Source organism: Phyllostomus discolor, chromosome 4 (assembly GCF_004126475.2).
Source record: "Phyllostomus discolor isolate MPI-MPIP mPhyDis1 chromosome 4, mPhyDis1.pri.v3, whole genome shotgun sequence".
Classification (NCBI taxonomy): Eukaryota; Metazoa; Chordata; class Mammalia; order Chiroptera; family Phyllostomidae; genus Phyllostomus; species Phyllostomus discolor.
In genome coordinates, this window is record NC_040906.2 from 198587957 (window position 1) to 198604553 (window position 16597).

At 48.2% G+C, this 16597-nt stretch overlaps 1 protein-coding gene across 2 annotated transcripts in view; it reads left to right on the plus strand.

The window, feature by feature from the left end:
• Positions 1-16597, plus strand: part of MTHFD1L (methylenetetrahydrofolate dehydrogenase (NADP+ dependent) 1 like) — a 167131-nt gene that overhangs the window by 63338 nt on the left and 87196 nt on the right. For both annotated transcript variants that reach the window (XM_036024892.1, XM_028510604.2), the window contains exons 19-20: positions 3768-3836; positions 8640-8751. In XM_036024892.1, the coding sequence (XP_035880785.1) occupies positions 3768-3836; positions 8640-8751 (181 nt within the window). The remainder of the gene's footprint in view (positions 1-3767; positions 3837-8639; positions 8752-16597) is intronic.

The window sequence follows — 16597 nt, forward strand, 5'->3', positions numbered from 1 at the left end:
TAGAAGATAATTGATTCTGATATCCCCTGGGAGAATATGTTCAAGCTCCCCCCCCATGACCTCAGGACATGGAACAGGTGACCCAGCCTACAGTGGGCATGGCAGCCCCAGCTGTTCTCGGAGGGGAAGTTGCTTGGCACGGGTTTGATAACAGTCACAGTGTGAGGAGCAGCAGAAGATGAGCTGTGGCACAGAGAACCAAGCAGGTGGTAACCCTCCTGAGACAATCCAACAGAAATGCCCAGTTTCACCCTGGCTGGCATAACTCAGTGGATTGAGCGCGGGCTGTGAACCAAAGTATCGCAGGTTCAATTCTCAGTCAGGGCACATGCCTGGGTTGCAGGCCACGGCCCCCAGCAACCGTACATTGATGTTTCTCTCTCTCTCTCTTTCTCCCCCCCTTCCCTCTCTAAAAATAAATAAATAAAATCTTAAAAAAAAAAAGGAAAGAAAGAAATGCCTAGTTTCCTTTCTCCTTTAGTTTTTTGAGCTAGGTGTATTTGACCAACAATTAGAAGCAAAGACCGTGTGCAGAAAACCAAGCAAACTACTATTTTCTTCCACCTGCTCTGTGTTACGAAAAGAGAATTGATTTATTTGCACCAATCCTTGCCAGCAGCTTTAGAAGTAAAACATCTTAGTGTATTTATAATTTCTTACAGTGTGTATTTTGTAAAATCAAGTGAAAAATAAATTGGATTTCCTTACATAAATCTTAAATGATGAAATGGAGTAAAAGTAGAAATTGATCACCTAAGAGAAATGTACCTCACTGGTGACAGAAGAGGGAGAGGAATAAACTAATGGACTTTGGAGAGAGGAAGATTCTCTAGATTCTCCTCGCTGACCTGTTCAGGGCTGTTCCACGCCACTTGACTTGCTCACAGCTGCATTCACATGCATCTGCTCCTAGTACAGCCTTCCAGTAACTGACTAGTTCGTTAACAGACAGTTGCCCTCAAATCCATAGAATGCACAACAGCCCAAGTTAATGCTAATGCAAACTATGGAGGGAAAGAAAGATAATTGCCAGTGTCTTTAGAAAAGGTGGAAGGGATTTTTTTTTTTAAGATTTTATTCATTTATTTATTTTTAGAGAGGGAAGGGAGGGAGAGAGAGAGAGACATCGATGTGCAGTTGCTGGGGTCATGGCCTGTAACCCAGGCATGTACTCTGACTGGGAATTGAACTTGTGACACTTTGGTTCGCAGCCCGCGCTCAGTCCACTGAGCTACACCAGCCAGGGTGGGATTTTATTTTAAAGTGTGCCATGTGGCCTTATTTGACCAACTTTTTTTTTTTTTAAGATTTTATTTATTTATTTTCAGAAAAAAAAGAGGAAGAGAGAGTGGGAGAGAAACATCAATGTGTGGTTGCCTTTCACATGTCCCCAACTGGGGACCTGGCCTGCAACTCAGGCATGTGCCCTAACTGGGAATCGACCAGCCACCCTTTGGTTCATAGGCTGGCGCTCAATCCACTGAGCCACACTAGCCAGGGTGTAACCAACTATGTCCAGCAGTGCTGAGACTCCATCCCTGCTGTCTCTCCTCTCTTCCAGGAAAGGGGCCCTGCCCGGAGCATCCTAGCACTGGGAGGAGGCAGCCCCACTCTAGGCAGACAGAAAGTGTGAGACGCCGAAAACCAGAAGCCTTTCAAAGGCTTCAGTGTCAGGAGCGCCTCCTCTGTCTGGGGCGAGAGGTGGAGAGGCGTCGGGAAACCGGAGTGGGTGCTTGGAGACGGCGCCCTCACCCGCTCTGAATAGCCTTGTCTCAGTTCTTCGTGTCTTTCTCTGGGCAACAGTGAAATCCCTGGTGATGAAAACATAATGAGCAGAACTGCCCGAAAACACCCGTAGGCGGGCTGCAGGACCTGCTTTCCAGCAGACCTCTGCAACACCCGCAAGGAAGGTTTCGGAAAAGCTGCAATGACGGTTGCTTCCCCATCACTCGCTAGGTCTGGCGTGGCTGACGTGCATTCGGTGGGGGGCGAGGTGGACGGACGGAGGGTGCGGTGCTGAGTCACATGTAGCCCCGGGGTGACCCCACCCTGTGAGGATGCCCACCCAGGGCACAGCCTGGTCAGCCGGGATCCACTTTTGTCGATAATCAGTGTTGCTTTTTTCTTTATGGGAGAAAATGTTTGTTCAGTTTATTTTTTCATTATAGTTGATGTACCGTTCATTACTTTAGTTTCAGGCGTACAACACAGCAATTCAACATTTATATACCTTGTGATCACCGCGATAAGCTCAGTAACCGTCTGTCACCACAGTAGTTATCATGCGGCTGACTCTGCTCCTTAGCTGGGCCTTACGCCTCTGTGACGTCCTCTCGTAACTGGAAGCCTGTGCTTTTTAACCTCCTTCCCTTTCCCACCCCACCCCCCTCGCCCTCCAGCCTGGCAACCGTCAGTTTGTCCACTGTATCTATGGGTTTGTTTCTGTTTTGTTTTCATTTATTTGTATAGTTTTTTATACTCATGTAAGTGAAGTCATACGGTATTTTTCTTTTTCTGTCTGATTGATTTTACTTACCATAATAGGTCTTTCCATCTTGTTGCAAATGGCAAGATTTCGTTCTTTTTTATGGCTAATATTCCATGGTGTATTTTCTCTGTCTGTTCATCTATGACGGACACCTAGGTTGCTTCCATATCTCAGCTGTCACTGGTAATGCTGCAGTGAACATAGGGGTGCATGTATCTTTTTGAATTATTTTTTCTTTTTGATAAATACCCAAGAGTGGAATTCCCAGGTCACATGGTAGTTCTAGTTTTAGTTTTTTAGCAACCTCCATACTGTTTTCCACGGTGGCTGCACCAGTCTGCATTCCCAGCAACAGCTCACCAGGGTTCTCCTTTCTCCACGTCCTCGCCGAGTTTGATATTTGTTTCTTCTTGATAATCGCTGGTCTGACAGGTGTGAGGTAACACCCTGTGGTTTTGATTTGCATTTCCCTAGTGTTGAGTGACCCGGAGCATTTTTTCATGTGTCTGTCGGCCATTGCGTGTCTTCCTCTGAGAAATGTCGGTTCAGGTCCTTTGCCCATTTTTTAATTGGATTATTTTTGACGTTGAGCTATGTGACTTTTTTACGTATTTTGAATATGTCATTTGCAGATGTCTGCGGCCACTCAGCAGGTTGCCTTTTTGTCTTGTTGATGGCTTCTACCACCACGCAGAAGCGCTTTTTTTTAATGTAGTACCATTTGTTTTCCTTTATTGCCCTTCCCCGAGGACACATATCCAAAAAAATATCTTAAGAGCTATGTCATAGAGTTTACTGCTTATATTTTCTTCTAGGAGCTTTAAGATTTCAGGGCTTACATTTCAGGTGTTTAATCCATTTTGAGTTATTTTTGCACATGGTGTAAGAAAGTGGTCTAGTTTCATTTTTTGCATGTATCTGTCCAATTTTCCCAACACCTTTTATTGAATAGACTTTTTTACCCCGTCGTATGTTCTTGCCTCCTTTGTCATACAGTAATTGACCATATAAGCATGTGTTTATGTCTGGGCTCTCAGTTCTGTGTGTCTGTTTTTGTGCCAGTACCATGCTGTTTTGATTACTATAGCTTTGTAGTATAGTTTGAAATCAGGGAACACAATACTTCCAGCTTTGTTTTTCTTTCTCAGGATTGCTGTGGCTACTCTTTGTGGTTCCACATAAATTTTAGGATTATTTGTTACAGTTCTTTAAAAATACGCCATTAATATTTTGGTAGGGGTTAAATAATTGATGTGGGTTTCTTTTTTCTCTCCTTCAGGGGGTGACAGGTGCTTTGACGGTTTTGATGAAAGATGCGATAAAACCAAATCTGATGCAGACCCTGGAAGTAAGTGATTTTTTTTTATAGAAATTGTTGACAGTTTCCATTCACTGCATTGCCTGTGCGTCCCCTGCAACGTGGGCATTTCCAGCCGATGTGAGCCACTGGGAGCATCCGAGTAGCTCTTTGGTCTCCCAAAAAAATGAAAAGTGTGTTTCCAGTTCCTTAATATAATTCGTACCTTGGCTAATGCAGTCCAAATTAACCAGAGTAGGAACTTAGAATTCAAGGTCTGTCTATGTCCCAGTAAGTCGTGTGACCACATTTACGTATTTTCTCTCTTGCTTTTTCTTTACTCAGTCTCTCATAATAATTAGTTTTTGGGTGTTACAACACAGAGTGAATGCTGAGAAATGTTTTCCAGGAGAGTATGCTATACCCTGCTTTTATAAGGATGTTGGGTTTTGTCTATGACTTACCTGCTCTTGTCTTCATTGAACTTAAATTTCCTCATCAAACTACCTCTTTTTTTTCATCCAGGTTTTTAGTCACTTGTCTTGCTCATTTGACACAGTAATTGTCCACTTCCCCCCTCCTAGCTAATGAGAACCCAGGATTGGGGTGCAGACAAGGAGGCAGTATCTGGGTCAAAGCTGACAAAGATACCAGAGGGAGGAAAGGAGGGAGGGAGTGGGGTTTAGGGAGACAGTGGTGCACCAGCAAGTGCTTTAACAGCCAGCTCCCTGGGTGAAAATCCCTGAGTTGTAGCACTTGCCCATTTCTGTGGTGTAAATGTTCCCACAGTGGCCAGTTTCTGGCTCCCGTCCTGACGTTGCTGAGCAGTGGGGTTGGGAGGAAATGCACACCACCGGTGGTACAGGCGTCCATTAGTCCTCAGGCTGCAATGGGACAAAGGGAAGGGCGGGGGGCAAGCACGTTAGGGGAAGACGTAGCAGAAACCCAAGCAGAATATCCATCCGATTACTCGTCTATCCAGCTGACACAGAGCTGAGCGTGAGTCTTCACTCTTCCATTTACTAACTGTCCAGTGCTTTAATAATCTCCTCCCTTTTCTCCCATGGAACATGGTGAAAGTCACAGTGACTCCCTCACCCAGCAGGGTCACTGCAGACATCCCGTGTTTGCTGAACATGTAACAGGCCTCGGAGGGGTGTGGGCACGGCAGTGAGCACCAGCGCCCCCGCCCTCTTGGAGCCGGCACGCTCATGGGGGAGCCAGACCATAGAGAAGGAAGTCAACGCACAGCCTGCCAGCTGGTGGCGGAGACCCGAGAAGGGAAATAAGAGGGAATGAGGGGACAGAGAGTGATGTGGGTGTGCGGTGTGGCGTGTGATGAGGTGACCTCCAAACGGAGACGGGAAGAAACGAAGCGTGTACCTGGGGGAAGGGTAACCTCAGTGCAAAGGCCCTCAGCGGGAATGTGTTTGTGATCAGAAGGCACCAGCAGTGAGCAAGAATCTCCGTACAAGACACTACGACAGAAGCGTGGGACCAGAGAGAGCTAGAAGGTCCCATGCAGGTGGGACGGGAGGGCAGGACAGAAGTGCCACGTGGGCCTCTCGCTCCTGCAGCTGAGCTCCTCCCCATCCTGATCTGGCTGTCGGGACAAACGGCTCTGATGGGAGCTTTCTTGAAACCAACACTTGCAAACCCTCCTGGGGCCCCGGGGCCCCATCCAGCTGCGGCCGCATGTCTCTGCCCCCCTCCCAGTGGGACGTCAGTGTCTCTAACTGGGGTCCACACGTGCCCACCTCCCCTCTCTCCTCGGTAACTTCAGCCTGACCTCAGTTCCCACCTCTGCTGACCACTCCTGTCGAGGTCACCTGTCCCTGCCTGTGACCGGATCTTTGTTTCTCTGTCCTTGCCTGTGTGACCTCAACAGGATCTAACACAGCTGACGGTCCTTCCTTCTGGGTCACTTCTTCCAGCTTCTGTGACATCTTGCTCTCCAGGACCTTCTTGGAGGCCTCTCCTCCATTTCCTTCGCTGGCTTCTCAGCTCAGCCCCTAAATGTTGGAGGCCTGGGACCTCTCTCCTCCAGCTGTGCTCTCCCCCACTATCAGCCATATGATGACCCCCGAACTCTGGTTCTGACCCTCCTGACCTCAGAATTTCACACTTGTAGGTAGAGTTACCAAGAGCCACTTGGGTGGGTAAAAGGCATTTCAAACTTACTAAGATCTTTGATTCCCAGCCTCCTCCTCCTTCCTCCCAACTCACCCCTTCCCCCAAACCCAGTCAGTGAGTGTTCCAAGCCAAAAACCTAGAGGTCGTCCTGGAGGCCCCTGTCCCCTCCCCAGCCTGCCTCCGTCACCGCAGCCTGCCAACCGGCCTCGCTTTTCCCATGCTTCCTTTCTCCACCTTTCTCCACTCCACTGCTCTAAAACCTCGTCCAGTTCCTGCCGCCTTCCTGCTTAGAGTTCTCAGGTGTTACCCATGACCACCTCTGGCCTTCCGAAGGATCTGGCCCCCACCCTGACCTGTTCCCGTCTCGTCGCTCATCCTGTCTCCCCGCCAGCCCAGGCCGGCTCCACGCAGACACCGCCAGCCCTGACGCTCCTCCTGCTCTTGGTGGACCCTTCCCTTCTCTCGGGTCTCGCGTCACCTCAGTGTCAGCTCCCCAGAGGGGCCTGCGGGCCACTCAGGCCAGTGCAGCCCCAGCCACTCTGTCCTGTCACAGTCTTGTCATTCCCTGTATGGCCCAGAATGTAGTCCAAGAGCTCCTGTGGTCTGGTCTGTAAAGTCCATTATGGAGAATATCTATAGCTTTGTCATCGTGAGAAACCAAGATCTTGCATTACTCTCCTAAGTGTTCTGCATATGAAGTAAAATACCAAACTCATGAGAAGATAGCTTTATATCTTTGGATTAGTCATGGGATTTTTTAGACAAAGCATTTAACTGTGCACTGTGTCATATAGCTACAGACACCAGTTGTGTGAGCTTGTGTGTCTGAATGTCCAACAAAGATTCGTACACATTTTTGCATTCAGACTCCGTCCTGGGAGTTCTGAAACTAGGGCTCTAGTACTGCCTTAGTGATTAACACACTTTGTGGCCTTTAATTTTAGATGAAAATTTAAATGCTGCTGACCTAGTCCTTGGAGTGGTTATATCAGGAATAGCATGTGTTTATGCTGATCCAGCCACACCCTGTCCCCTGTCCACCCTGGAGACCAGCACCCGCTGCTTTTCAGACAGATGGCCACGGTCAAGGCTGCAACATGTAGAGGAGTGAAGGCAGCTGCCTGCCCCGGGACAGAGCCTGTGACCTTGTCCTCACTAAACGTTTTCCACCTCCACCAGCTTACTCAGGCAACCTCGTGCTGGGACTGGTCAGCTTAGGAGGTGACAGAGACTTTGTCTTTTAAAGGGTGTTTTCCTTCAGAGCACTTGAAAGGTTTATGTGAATAGAAGTGAGAAATCAGACATACGTAGACAGGTAGATCTAGACTCTAAACCTACAGGTGTACAGATCCATAAACATACGTGTTTGGGTCTCATAGTCCCGGCTCTAGTTCCACGTGCATGCATGGGACCTTCTCAGGACCCTGTTACGGGCCCTCCTGAGGACTTGGGGAGGGAAAGTCAACAGAGAGCGCATAGAGTGGCTTTGATAAACTCTGTCTTTTTCACTCTGGGAGATGACTTTCCTTTCACTTCCTGCTTTTGTTCAGCTTTGAAAGCCAGCAGCCCATCACGGTCCGTGGGAATCTTCCACAGCTCGCAGCCCCCACCTCCCGTGCATCGCCCACCCCACCCCCGACGTCTCCCCCCCCCCCACCCCGTGTCAGTGAAAGGGCAGCCTGTGTTTTCACAGGTGGGGCAGAGGCTTCATGTACACAGACCCCTGGGCCTTGGCTGGGCTCGAAGTAAAACCTGAACACTCTCGTGCGTGTGGATAAGTTCTTTTAGACAGGGCTGCAGCCCGTTCTCACTGAGAAAGGGAAAGTATAGACATAACATTAAAAATAAACGTACAAGCCCTGGCTGGCGTAGCTCAGTGGATTGAGCGGGGGCTGTGAGCCAAAGTGTTGCAGGTTCGATTCCCAGCCAGGGTACATGCCTGGATTGCAGGCCATGACCCCCAGCAACCACACATTGATGTTTCTCTCTCTCTCTCTCTTTCTCTCTCCATTCCCTCTCTAAAAATAAGTAAATAAAGTCTTTAAAAGGGGGGGATTAAATAAATAAATAGGCGGAGTTCTGTTCAAAGAATGAAATGTAATGGTTATCAGGCTCTCAACATGTTTAAGACAAACAATGAGAAAGACTTGAACAGAATTTTTAAAAACCAGAATAGTGAGCTCATTACTGTGAATATTAAAACTTTATGTTTACCTATTATTGCACATACAATATCCCTATGTAGTTGGTCTGCCGTGAATTGAATTTTTATGCATACTTTCAGTTTTTCTTGAACTAATTTATTAGTGAGAAAAAAATTAAATAACCATCTTAGACCATCAGTGTCTAATTCCATTGTTTAAAAATATAACGCAGTCATGTAAACTAAGGTCAGGGGTTTATTACCGAGGTCGGTGAGGCAGCGACCACGGTGGCTTGTCAAATTACCGTGGGAAATAGCCGATCCTGAGTGCTTTTTCTCCATGGTTCAGCGTTAAATGTAGAATAACGCTGGTCTAGAATACATAAGGAACTTGGACCTTTAAAAGAGGATGTTGTAACTTTCTTCAAGAGAAATTGTGCAGTAAGTTTGCAGTATTAGTAAAAGCGGGATGGCTTAGGTGAGTCTCGTCAACACCCGGCAGCCTGGCCCACCTTGTTTGCCCCAGACTGACCTCCGTTTGTCTTTGGGGGTTGTAATTTGTTGTTCCCCTTCCACAGGGGACGCCTGTGTTCGTGCACGCTGGCCCCTTCGCCAACATCGCCCACGGCAATTCTTCGGTGTTGGCCGATAAAATTGCCCTGAAGCTGGTGGGTGAAGAAGGATTTGTAGGTAAGTCATTTCTTCTCGATGTAGTTGTTGCGGAATATTGTAGTTGTTGTTGAAGAAATCTGAAAGACGATGACTGGTGTAGAATGATGTCCACACAGGCTTGATATAATTCTTTTTTTTTTAAGATTTTATTTATTTATTTTCAGAGGGGAAGGGAGAAAGAGAGGAAGAGAAACATCAGTGTGTAGTTGCCTCTCGTGTGCCCCCTCCTGGAGACCTGGCCCAGGACCCAGGCATGTGCCCGGATGGGGAATTGAACCGACAACCCTTTGGTTCACAGGCCAGCACTCAGTCCACTGACCCACACCAGCCAGGGCAACATTTATTCTTTTGGACCCACCTTTCACAGATGGTCATAACATTGGAAAAGCCCTGTGGTCTGGGCTTTGCTAGCGAAAGCATATTTTGGTGAAACCATAGATTCAGATGTCAGCTGCATGTGGGTTTGCATATAAGCTCTGAAACTCGCCGGCTGAGAGACCTTGGACACATTTTAGTGACCTCTGAGCCTTAGTTTTCTCACCTGTACAATGGCGATGGCAATATTGTACCCGACCTTACAGAGTTATTGTGGAAATTCAATGTGATTGTTCATTCAGCAAATACTGAGAACCTACCGTATACAAGGCGTGCGACTCAGAGCTGGGGATGCAGTGCTGGGCAGGCGGACTTAGCCCCGGCCCTCTGGGAGTGCCCTGTCTGGTGGTGTTTGTAACTTGACAGGCGAGAGTGCCCATTCCGGGTTAGCCATCATTAGCAGTAGCAGTTCTACGAATAACTTAAAATGAAACCAGGTGGCCCTCCCTCGGATCCAAGTACGTGTCTCGTGGCCTAATAGAGGCCAGAGCCCCGGCCAGTCCACGTGGAACGTCTCGTTGGCAGGGCTTCAAACGTTCGCTGCTGTCAAGCTCTCCTTTGTGGTACCCGTTCCTCTGGCTTGTGCTGGATATTCCAGCCAGGAAGCGGGGGCAGCTGCCACAGAGTTTGCGCAGTCAGTGCCAGATCCTGCCCCCACCCCCGTGATAGTAAGGCCGTGACAAAACAAAAGATAGACAAGGACCCATGTGGTGACCCCTCATCTCGACCCTGAGGGTTTACACAGACAGAGTTCCATAGGCTGACAGGTAATGTCCGTTTACCATGTGAGTCTCGCATTTGCGTCTTTCACACCAGTCCTCAGCCTTATGTCAGACTCAGACGTGAGTTATTTTATTAGAAAGATTCTGCCAGACAAAAGAACCTAGCTGTGCACTTTTATAAATTCCATTCAGGGCTGCGAGGCTGTTCCGGAGCTCCCTTCAGACACAGCCAGGAGCAAAGGAGGATTTATGTAGTTCACTCCTCAAAGGCCTATGCTGTACTGCTCCCGTGTGCTTGGTGTCTTCAGTACCGAGGCCACGAGGAGAGTGGCTAGACATGCTGTCTAAATGGATTCGCTCAATTGATCAGGGCATAATTGTGGAGCTAATGCACAAGGAGGCGGGGTCGAGACGGGCACTGGAAAGCTGGGTGCTTTTGGGAAGGGGTTGTTCTAATGTATTCAGTCCACACATAAAAGGGCTTCTGCAAGAAAGCACTCTATCTTGTGCTGACGGAGTTCTCTGCCTCTGTCCCCATCCTTACTGTGCCAGTGCGTACTTGTGGAATATGCGTTACCATGGCAAAGCATCTTCGAAGGTGGATGCTCATGACGTCTGCAGAACGTACCCGCTCTGTGTGTGGCCTTGGACCAGCTGTCCTCCTCCAGCCGAGGTCCCTCACTCTCAGCAGAGCCCCTCTGGGCAGCGTCCCCTTTATATAGTGCTGCCACCGCCCCACCTGGTCTCCAGGTACCACATACCTTTGACCTCTGACCGGCTTTCCGTGCATGCCGCCGAGTCTCTCGCACGACCCTCTGTTCTGCCATGGGCTGTCTCAGCCTGCGGACTTCTCTCTGTGCCCTGGTCTACCACTGTGTCCCCGAGGCAGAGACACCATTGAGTCGCTCTTCCAATGCCTCTTGAGCCCAGGAAAGAGGGAGAAGCTTCATCCTTCCCACGGGGAGGTGAGAAGTGGGAAGAAATGGTCACGTTGACCATTTCCTTTGAAGAAAGGAAGGCTTCTAACCCTGTCAGCCCTTTGAAACCTCCAGGTGGCTGTCGGGCTAAGGGATGCACCGGTTTCTTTTCAAACTATGTCTTCACCAGGGCTGCCAGGTCTCCCGTCATGGCTTGGCCCCATCTTAACATCCTTCTGCAGAAGCGGAGTGCACTGGCACGTGTTTATCTGAAGCCCGAGCAGGAGCCTGTGTCCTCAGTCGTTATTTACAGGAGACCATCTGTCTTACCATATACGAAGCTCAAACCCTAGAGAGAAAGACTGATAATCTGGGTTACATTTAAAAAAATAAATTATGCATGATAAGATAAAAGATATAAGGTTAAAAAGCAAGTGACTGATTGGACGAAATCATTCACAAAGATAATAGACCAATGAACAGCATTCAGAATGTATAAGCCACCCAGGGCTACAGATGGATCAGGGAAAAAACGGTCCAATGAAAAACGGGCAACAGATCTGAAAAGGTAGTTCACAGAAAAGGAGCCATCTGATAGCATTTCTGGGTAAAAATTTAAAAAGAGCAAATGATCTAGCAGCTTCTCTTCTCTGTAATACCCAGAAAAGAAGCCACTGGAAATAACCATTTAAGTCTTTGAAATAATGTACCTCAGGACATACTCATTGAGCTTCTGCTGCGGGTCGAGTAATCTGCGGCCGGAGCCGGGAAGCACGTTTCCCGCCCACAATGACCTGCCAGGAGGGGCGAGAGACAGGCGCTGTCAGCAGGATCTCAGACTGGCAAGGCCGGTGCACTTAGGAGATGAAGGGCCGTATCGATCAACTAAGAACCTGGAGACATGGTGGGCATCTCTCAGATAGAATTTTCTCCATGCTCTTGGCTTAATCTAGCTTTCGGTTCCATCCCAACACACATAAGGAATTATTTTGTCGACTCTGCAGTAATGCCTTTGCCGTAATGGACTCAATATTCCACTTAGACTCGAAACAGAGTCAAGTTTATTTAATTAATTGCAGAAATTTGTCAGACGAGAGCAAACACTTCACGAGAACGTGGGGGGAGCGCCATGGTCACTGTGAGTCCTGTGTCTGCTCTGGTTCACGGGCCTCGGGGGAGTCCACGTGACCACGTTTACTGTGGCCGAGGCAAAACGTTGCTTTGGCATCCAACCCCAGTTATGTATTCTTTTTAGGAAAAAAAAAAGTAAGAAAAGAATAACGACGAGTTCCTATGCTTTTAAAACTTATCTCATATTTAAACTATTCGTAGGGACTTCAAACTTACACATGCACCATAGTTTCCAAATTTTACTTTCTGTTCCCTTAATTTGGTTTCGATCCCAGTTTTGAATGAGTACCTTGCCTTCCCTCTGGAGTGCGGCCTACACTTTTGTAGCCAGGGGTTTCTTAGCCGATGATCACCAGCCACCCCCTCCCATAATTACATGCCTAATTATATGAATAATGTAATTTTATAACGGTGAAATTATAAATTTTAAAACACTAAAATACAATTATAAATTTTGTAATAATGTATGCACACCACAGGAAAGCTCCACAGTTCTCATTAGATTCTCCAAAGGTGTTCACGACCTAAAAAAATAAAGGACCAGGGCCTGCGTCTCATGCCCAATGGATGTGGCATGCCGTTCAACCATACCCTTCGCGGTGATCCATGGGAAGACCTGGTGCCTTTCAGTTTCCCATCCACATTCCACATCGCGCACTCTGAGCCAAAGTGCACGTCAGGAAGTTACCTAATTGAATGAGCCTTCCCCTTGCTATCTGGACAATTACACAAACCCAGGCTTGGATCCCCCTGGTGCGGCCTGGGTACGTAAGTGTAAGCAGACGAGGCGGCAGAAAAGAAAGATCAGATCATGTCCCCCGTTTAAATCATCGTCGGGCTTGGCTTTGTGCATTTGAGGACTGAGATGTAGAGATCAGAATGGGTAGCCATAGCCGTTCCAAGACAAACCCAGTGGGATTGGGAGACAAAGCCGTGTTACTATTTTCGTTAGTAAGGCTCCCATTCTCTGAGCTGTTCTGAGCTTGAACCCTATGCTGAAGCTGTCCCAGACTCGGTCCCTTAATCCTTAAACAGTTCTGCGGGATGGCTGTCATTATCCCCACCTTACAGACGATGCAGCTGAAGCTTAGGTAATGAGACGCAGACGTCTGCCAGCACTCAGCCCGTGAGTGGCGGGAGATGCGCCCTCAGGGCCCCTCTCACCCGTCTGCGGGCTGCTGATCTGTGGGCTCTTCTCCCTGCAGTGATTGTCTCCTCTCTCTCTCTCTCTCTCTCTCTCTCTCTCTCTCTCTCTCTCTCTCTCTCTCGGGTTCCCAGCCACCCATTAAAAGATAATGCGTTTCAGATGACCTGTCTACAGCACAGTCGCATTTAAAAATTGTGCCAACATCATTCTATCCCGCCAATAGATAGTGAGGTGTGCCGCCAGCCGTGGTAGAATACTTTGGGTTCTTTTTTCTTTTCTTCTTACTACTTTAAGAGATCTTTCCCCCGATACATTGCTAGGAAAAGTTGTCTCTTGGAGTCACACTCTGCTGTCTCCTTGCTGCTCCCCTCACCCCACGTCCTTTTGCCAGCACCTTTAAATCTCTGTCCTTGGGCTTCGGGACACTGGGCTGCTCGGTTACACCCAGTTACTGGCTTGTCTTCTGTTTCTGTTTTTACTGCTATGAAATTTTTAATATTCCTTTATTTGGGTAGGAGAGAACCCAACCAAACATTCTGTAATTTCATCCACTGTTTAAAAAAAAATCTAATGTCGAGGGACCGTCCAGCTTTCAAAGCTTTAATTCTCCCAGACCTCACCCTGTTTACATTATTTAGAAACACTGATCACGGCCCACACCCTGCATCTTTATTATACTTCCGAGTTTTTTCTCTAAGGATCATGTTTGCGATGAAACCAGAGGTGAAAGGGGCAGAATTATTGGAGACCCTGGCTGAAGGTCGCAGGCTAACCTCCAGGAAACTACTCAACATCGGTAGTGTTCGGTAAGCCCTGTGTTGAGGAAAGCCTAGCAAGAGAAGGTTGTTTCTTACTGTCTTGGGGGTTCTGATTTCTCTCCTGTAGCTTGGGGCACAGCGTCGGTCTCCCCTCACTGCCTCTGCTGGCCGTGATCCCGCCTCACCTTTCTCTTCCCGAGCTTCTGTAGTCGAGGGTAGCCCTCCTTTATTCCATCAGCTGGTCTGTCTCACCCCTGCCCCCCAAGGTGAAATATTCTGAGTACGCAGTATTCATGTGGATTACTATAATAAACACCCGTGTTCCCTCCACTGAGCTTTGTCAAAATCATGGTGTACTGCTGTGTGCTTTAGTGTTTTTAAATGAAATATTAGAGACTGGGTTCAGGTCCCTGTGACCCTCCCTTTCATTCCCTCTCTGCTTCTCCAGAAGCCACCATCCTGATTTGGGGGACGGGGTACCACTTCCAAGTGTGCTTTTCCACTTTCATCACATATGTATGCCCCCATGGAGGGTCTACAGCGGATGCTCAGACTTCCTCCAATCCTGACACCAGCATCTCAGGAGTTTCCACAGCACCCCAGGCCAAAAGAAACACCTACAACTTCCATTCGTTAAGTAGTTGGGTCCAAACAACTTCATGGGTAAATCTCCTAGCAACTGAGCAGCTGTCTGGACAAAGAATGCAGAAACCCTGCAAGAGAAAATAGTATTTCGTTCTGAACTAGCCACTGTAACTTATTAATGAGATGGGTGTCCTTGCCGGGCACGGAACAACTTCTCAATCCCAGAACCAGTCGACACTTCGAACCTCATTCCCTGTTGCACATTGGTTTACATGCAGTTCTCACTCTTGACTGCAGCAACCACCCAAAGTTTAGCTTCGCAAACATGTGACGTCATTGAAAGGCACGCGGAGCGACGAGCGAGGATGGGAGGGTGAGCCACCTCGCCATCTCAGGACACCAGGCTAGGGGAACTGGCATTGTCCACCGGAAGTGTAGTAGTGCTGAGTTCCCCTCAAAACTGAACGCGTCCCATGGTGCCTCTGAGCCCAGGGCGCCTCAGCACATAAATTTGGGGACCACAGCTATGCGGCATGCTTTTGCAGTCTTTTTAATATCTCTTAACGTTTTATGTGCTAATAAATGTTGCTCTCAGCACTGTGCTGTAGCAGGGTCAGCAAACTGTTTCTGAAAGGGTGAGATAATAAATATCCTTGGCTCTGTGAGGCCCGCGTCTTCGTGCAGAAATTCCGCTGCAAGAGCGCAGATAGCGCGTGGATGAAACCTGCACGGACGAAGGCGGCTGCGTTCCCAAACATTTTATTTATGGGTTCTGGCATTTGCATTTTATATAGTTTTCACAGGTGATGAAACCTTCTTCTTCTGATTGGTTTTTAAGCATTTAAAAAAATGGTTTTTAAAAGGGAGGGGAAAAAAGGTTAAATCTGCCCTGCTCTGGAACTTCCTGTTTTTCGTTCGCTGTCACATTTTTGCACGTGTCCGAGCAGCCGCGCTCAGAGAAGCCTCGGTTTCCTGCGGCGGCGGCGGCCTCGGCGTGCGCGTGCACGCGTGGTCGCGCGTTCCTTGTCCAGGGGCGTGCGGGCCCCTTCCACAGTTCTGGACTACAGATACTGCAGCAGGGAGCACGCCTGTTTCTGTCTCTGAGAATGTGGCGCACAAAACACTGTCTGGGGGCTGTACCAAGGCGTGAGATTGGGGGGGGGGGGGGGGGGGTATAAGTATGCTCCGAATCAATAACAGGTAAAGCCAAACTGTTCTTCAAAGAACCAGTTTCTATTACCAGCAGTTATTTATGAGGCTTCTGATTTCTCCCCGTTCTTCCCCACATTTGTGTGACTAGATTTTCAGACTCTTGCCAGTCTGATGCCAGTGAAATGGCATTTCAGTGTAGCTGCGAATGGGAGCACGTGGAGGGACATTTCAGAGCTTTTGTGAATTGCCTATTTGGGGGCAGGGGGCCTTTTGGCTTTTTCTTATGAATGTGTAGCTGTTTTAAATATATTCTGAATAGGAACATGTTGCCATTAAGTATCACAGCTATCTTCTTCCGTATGTGGTTTATCTTTTAAATGCGTTCATCGTACCTTTTTCTCTTTTCAGCCTTTTTCCCCCCATGATTCCTGCTTTTGGAGTCATAAAGATTCATTTATATTAGCTTGTCAAATACTGGCTCTGACGTTTGGGTCTTTAATCTTCTCAGAACTTATGTTTGTTCCTGGTGACCCTTTTCCTTAATTTATACAATTTGTGAAATTCTTCCTCCTCAGCGACTCTTTCAGAGGTGTTTGTCAGCCCCAGCCCTAAAACGGGGGGCCAGGAAGCCTCAGCAGGTGTAAGTCACTCAGGAACTCTGCTCCCCTTCTCCTCCTGGGCCCCACGGTGCTCAGGGCCAGTGCAGGTGGCGGTGGGCTCTTCTCTGCTGGGACCTGCCTCTGGACGGCTGTGAAGTGCATTCACCTGGGCAGCGAGAGGGGCAGCTTCTGCTCTGCCTCCCCGAGAAAGAGGAGCCTAAAGGCTCTTTCTCCAGCTCCGCCTACCGGCCAGGGGGGCTCCAAACGTCACCCCCCTCTTCATGAACAGGCACCAGCAGTGGTACCTGGTCTTTCCGGAGACGTGGGAATCTCTACCCTTCCTGCCCGTGTTGTTCAGCTCTGATCATTTATCATAAAAGGTCCCTTGGAACTTTGAAAAGAGAGGGTTTAATTTTATAGCCAAGTGCTGTACATTGTCTGTGTACTTTCATATTTTTATAAAGATCCTTTGAATAAA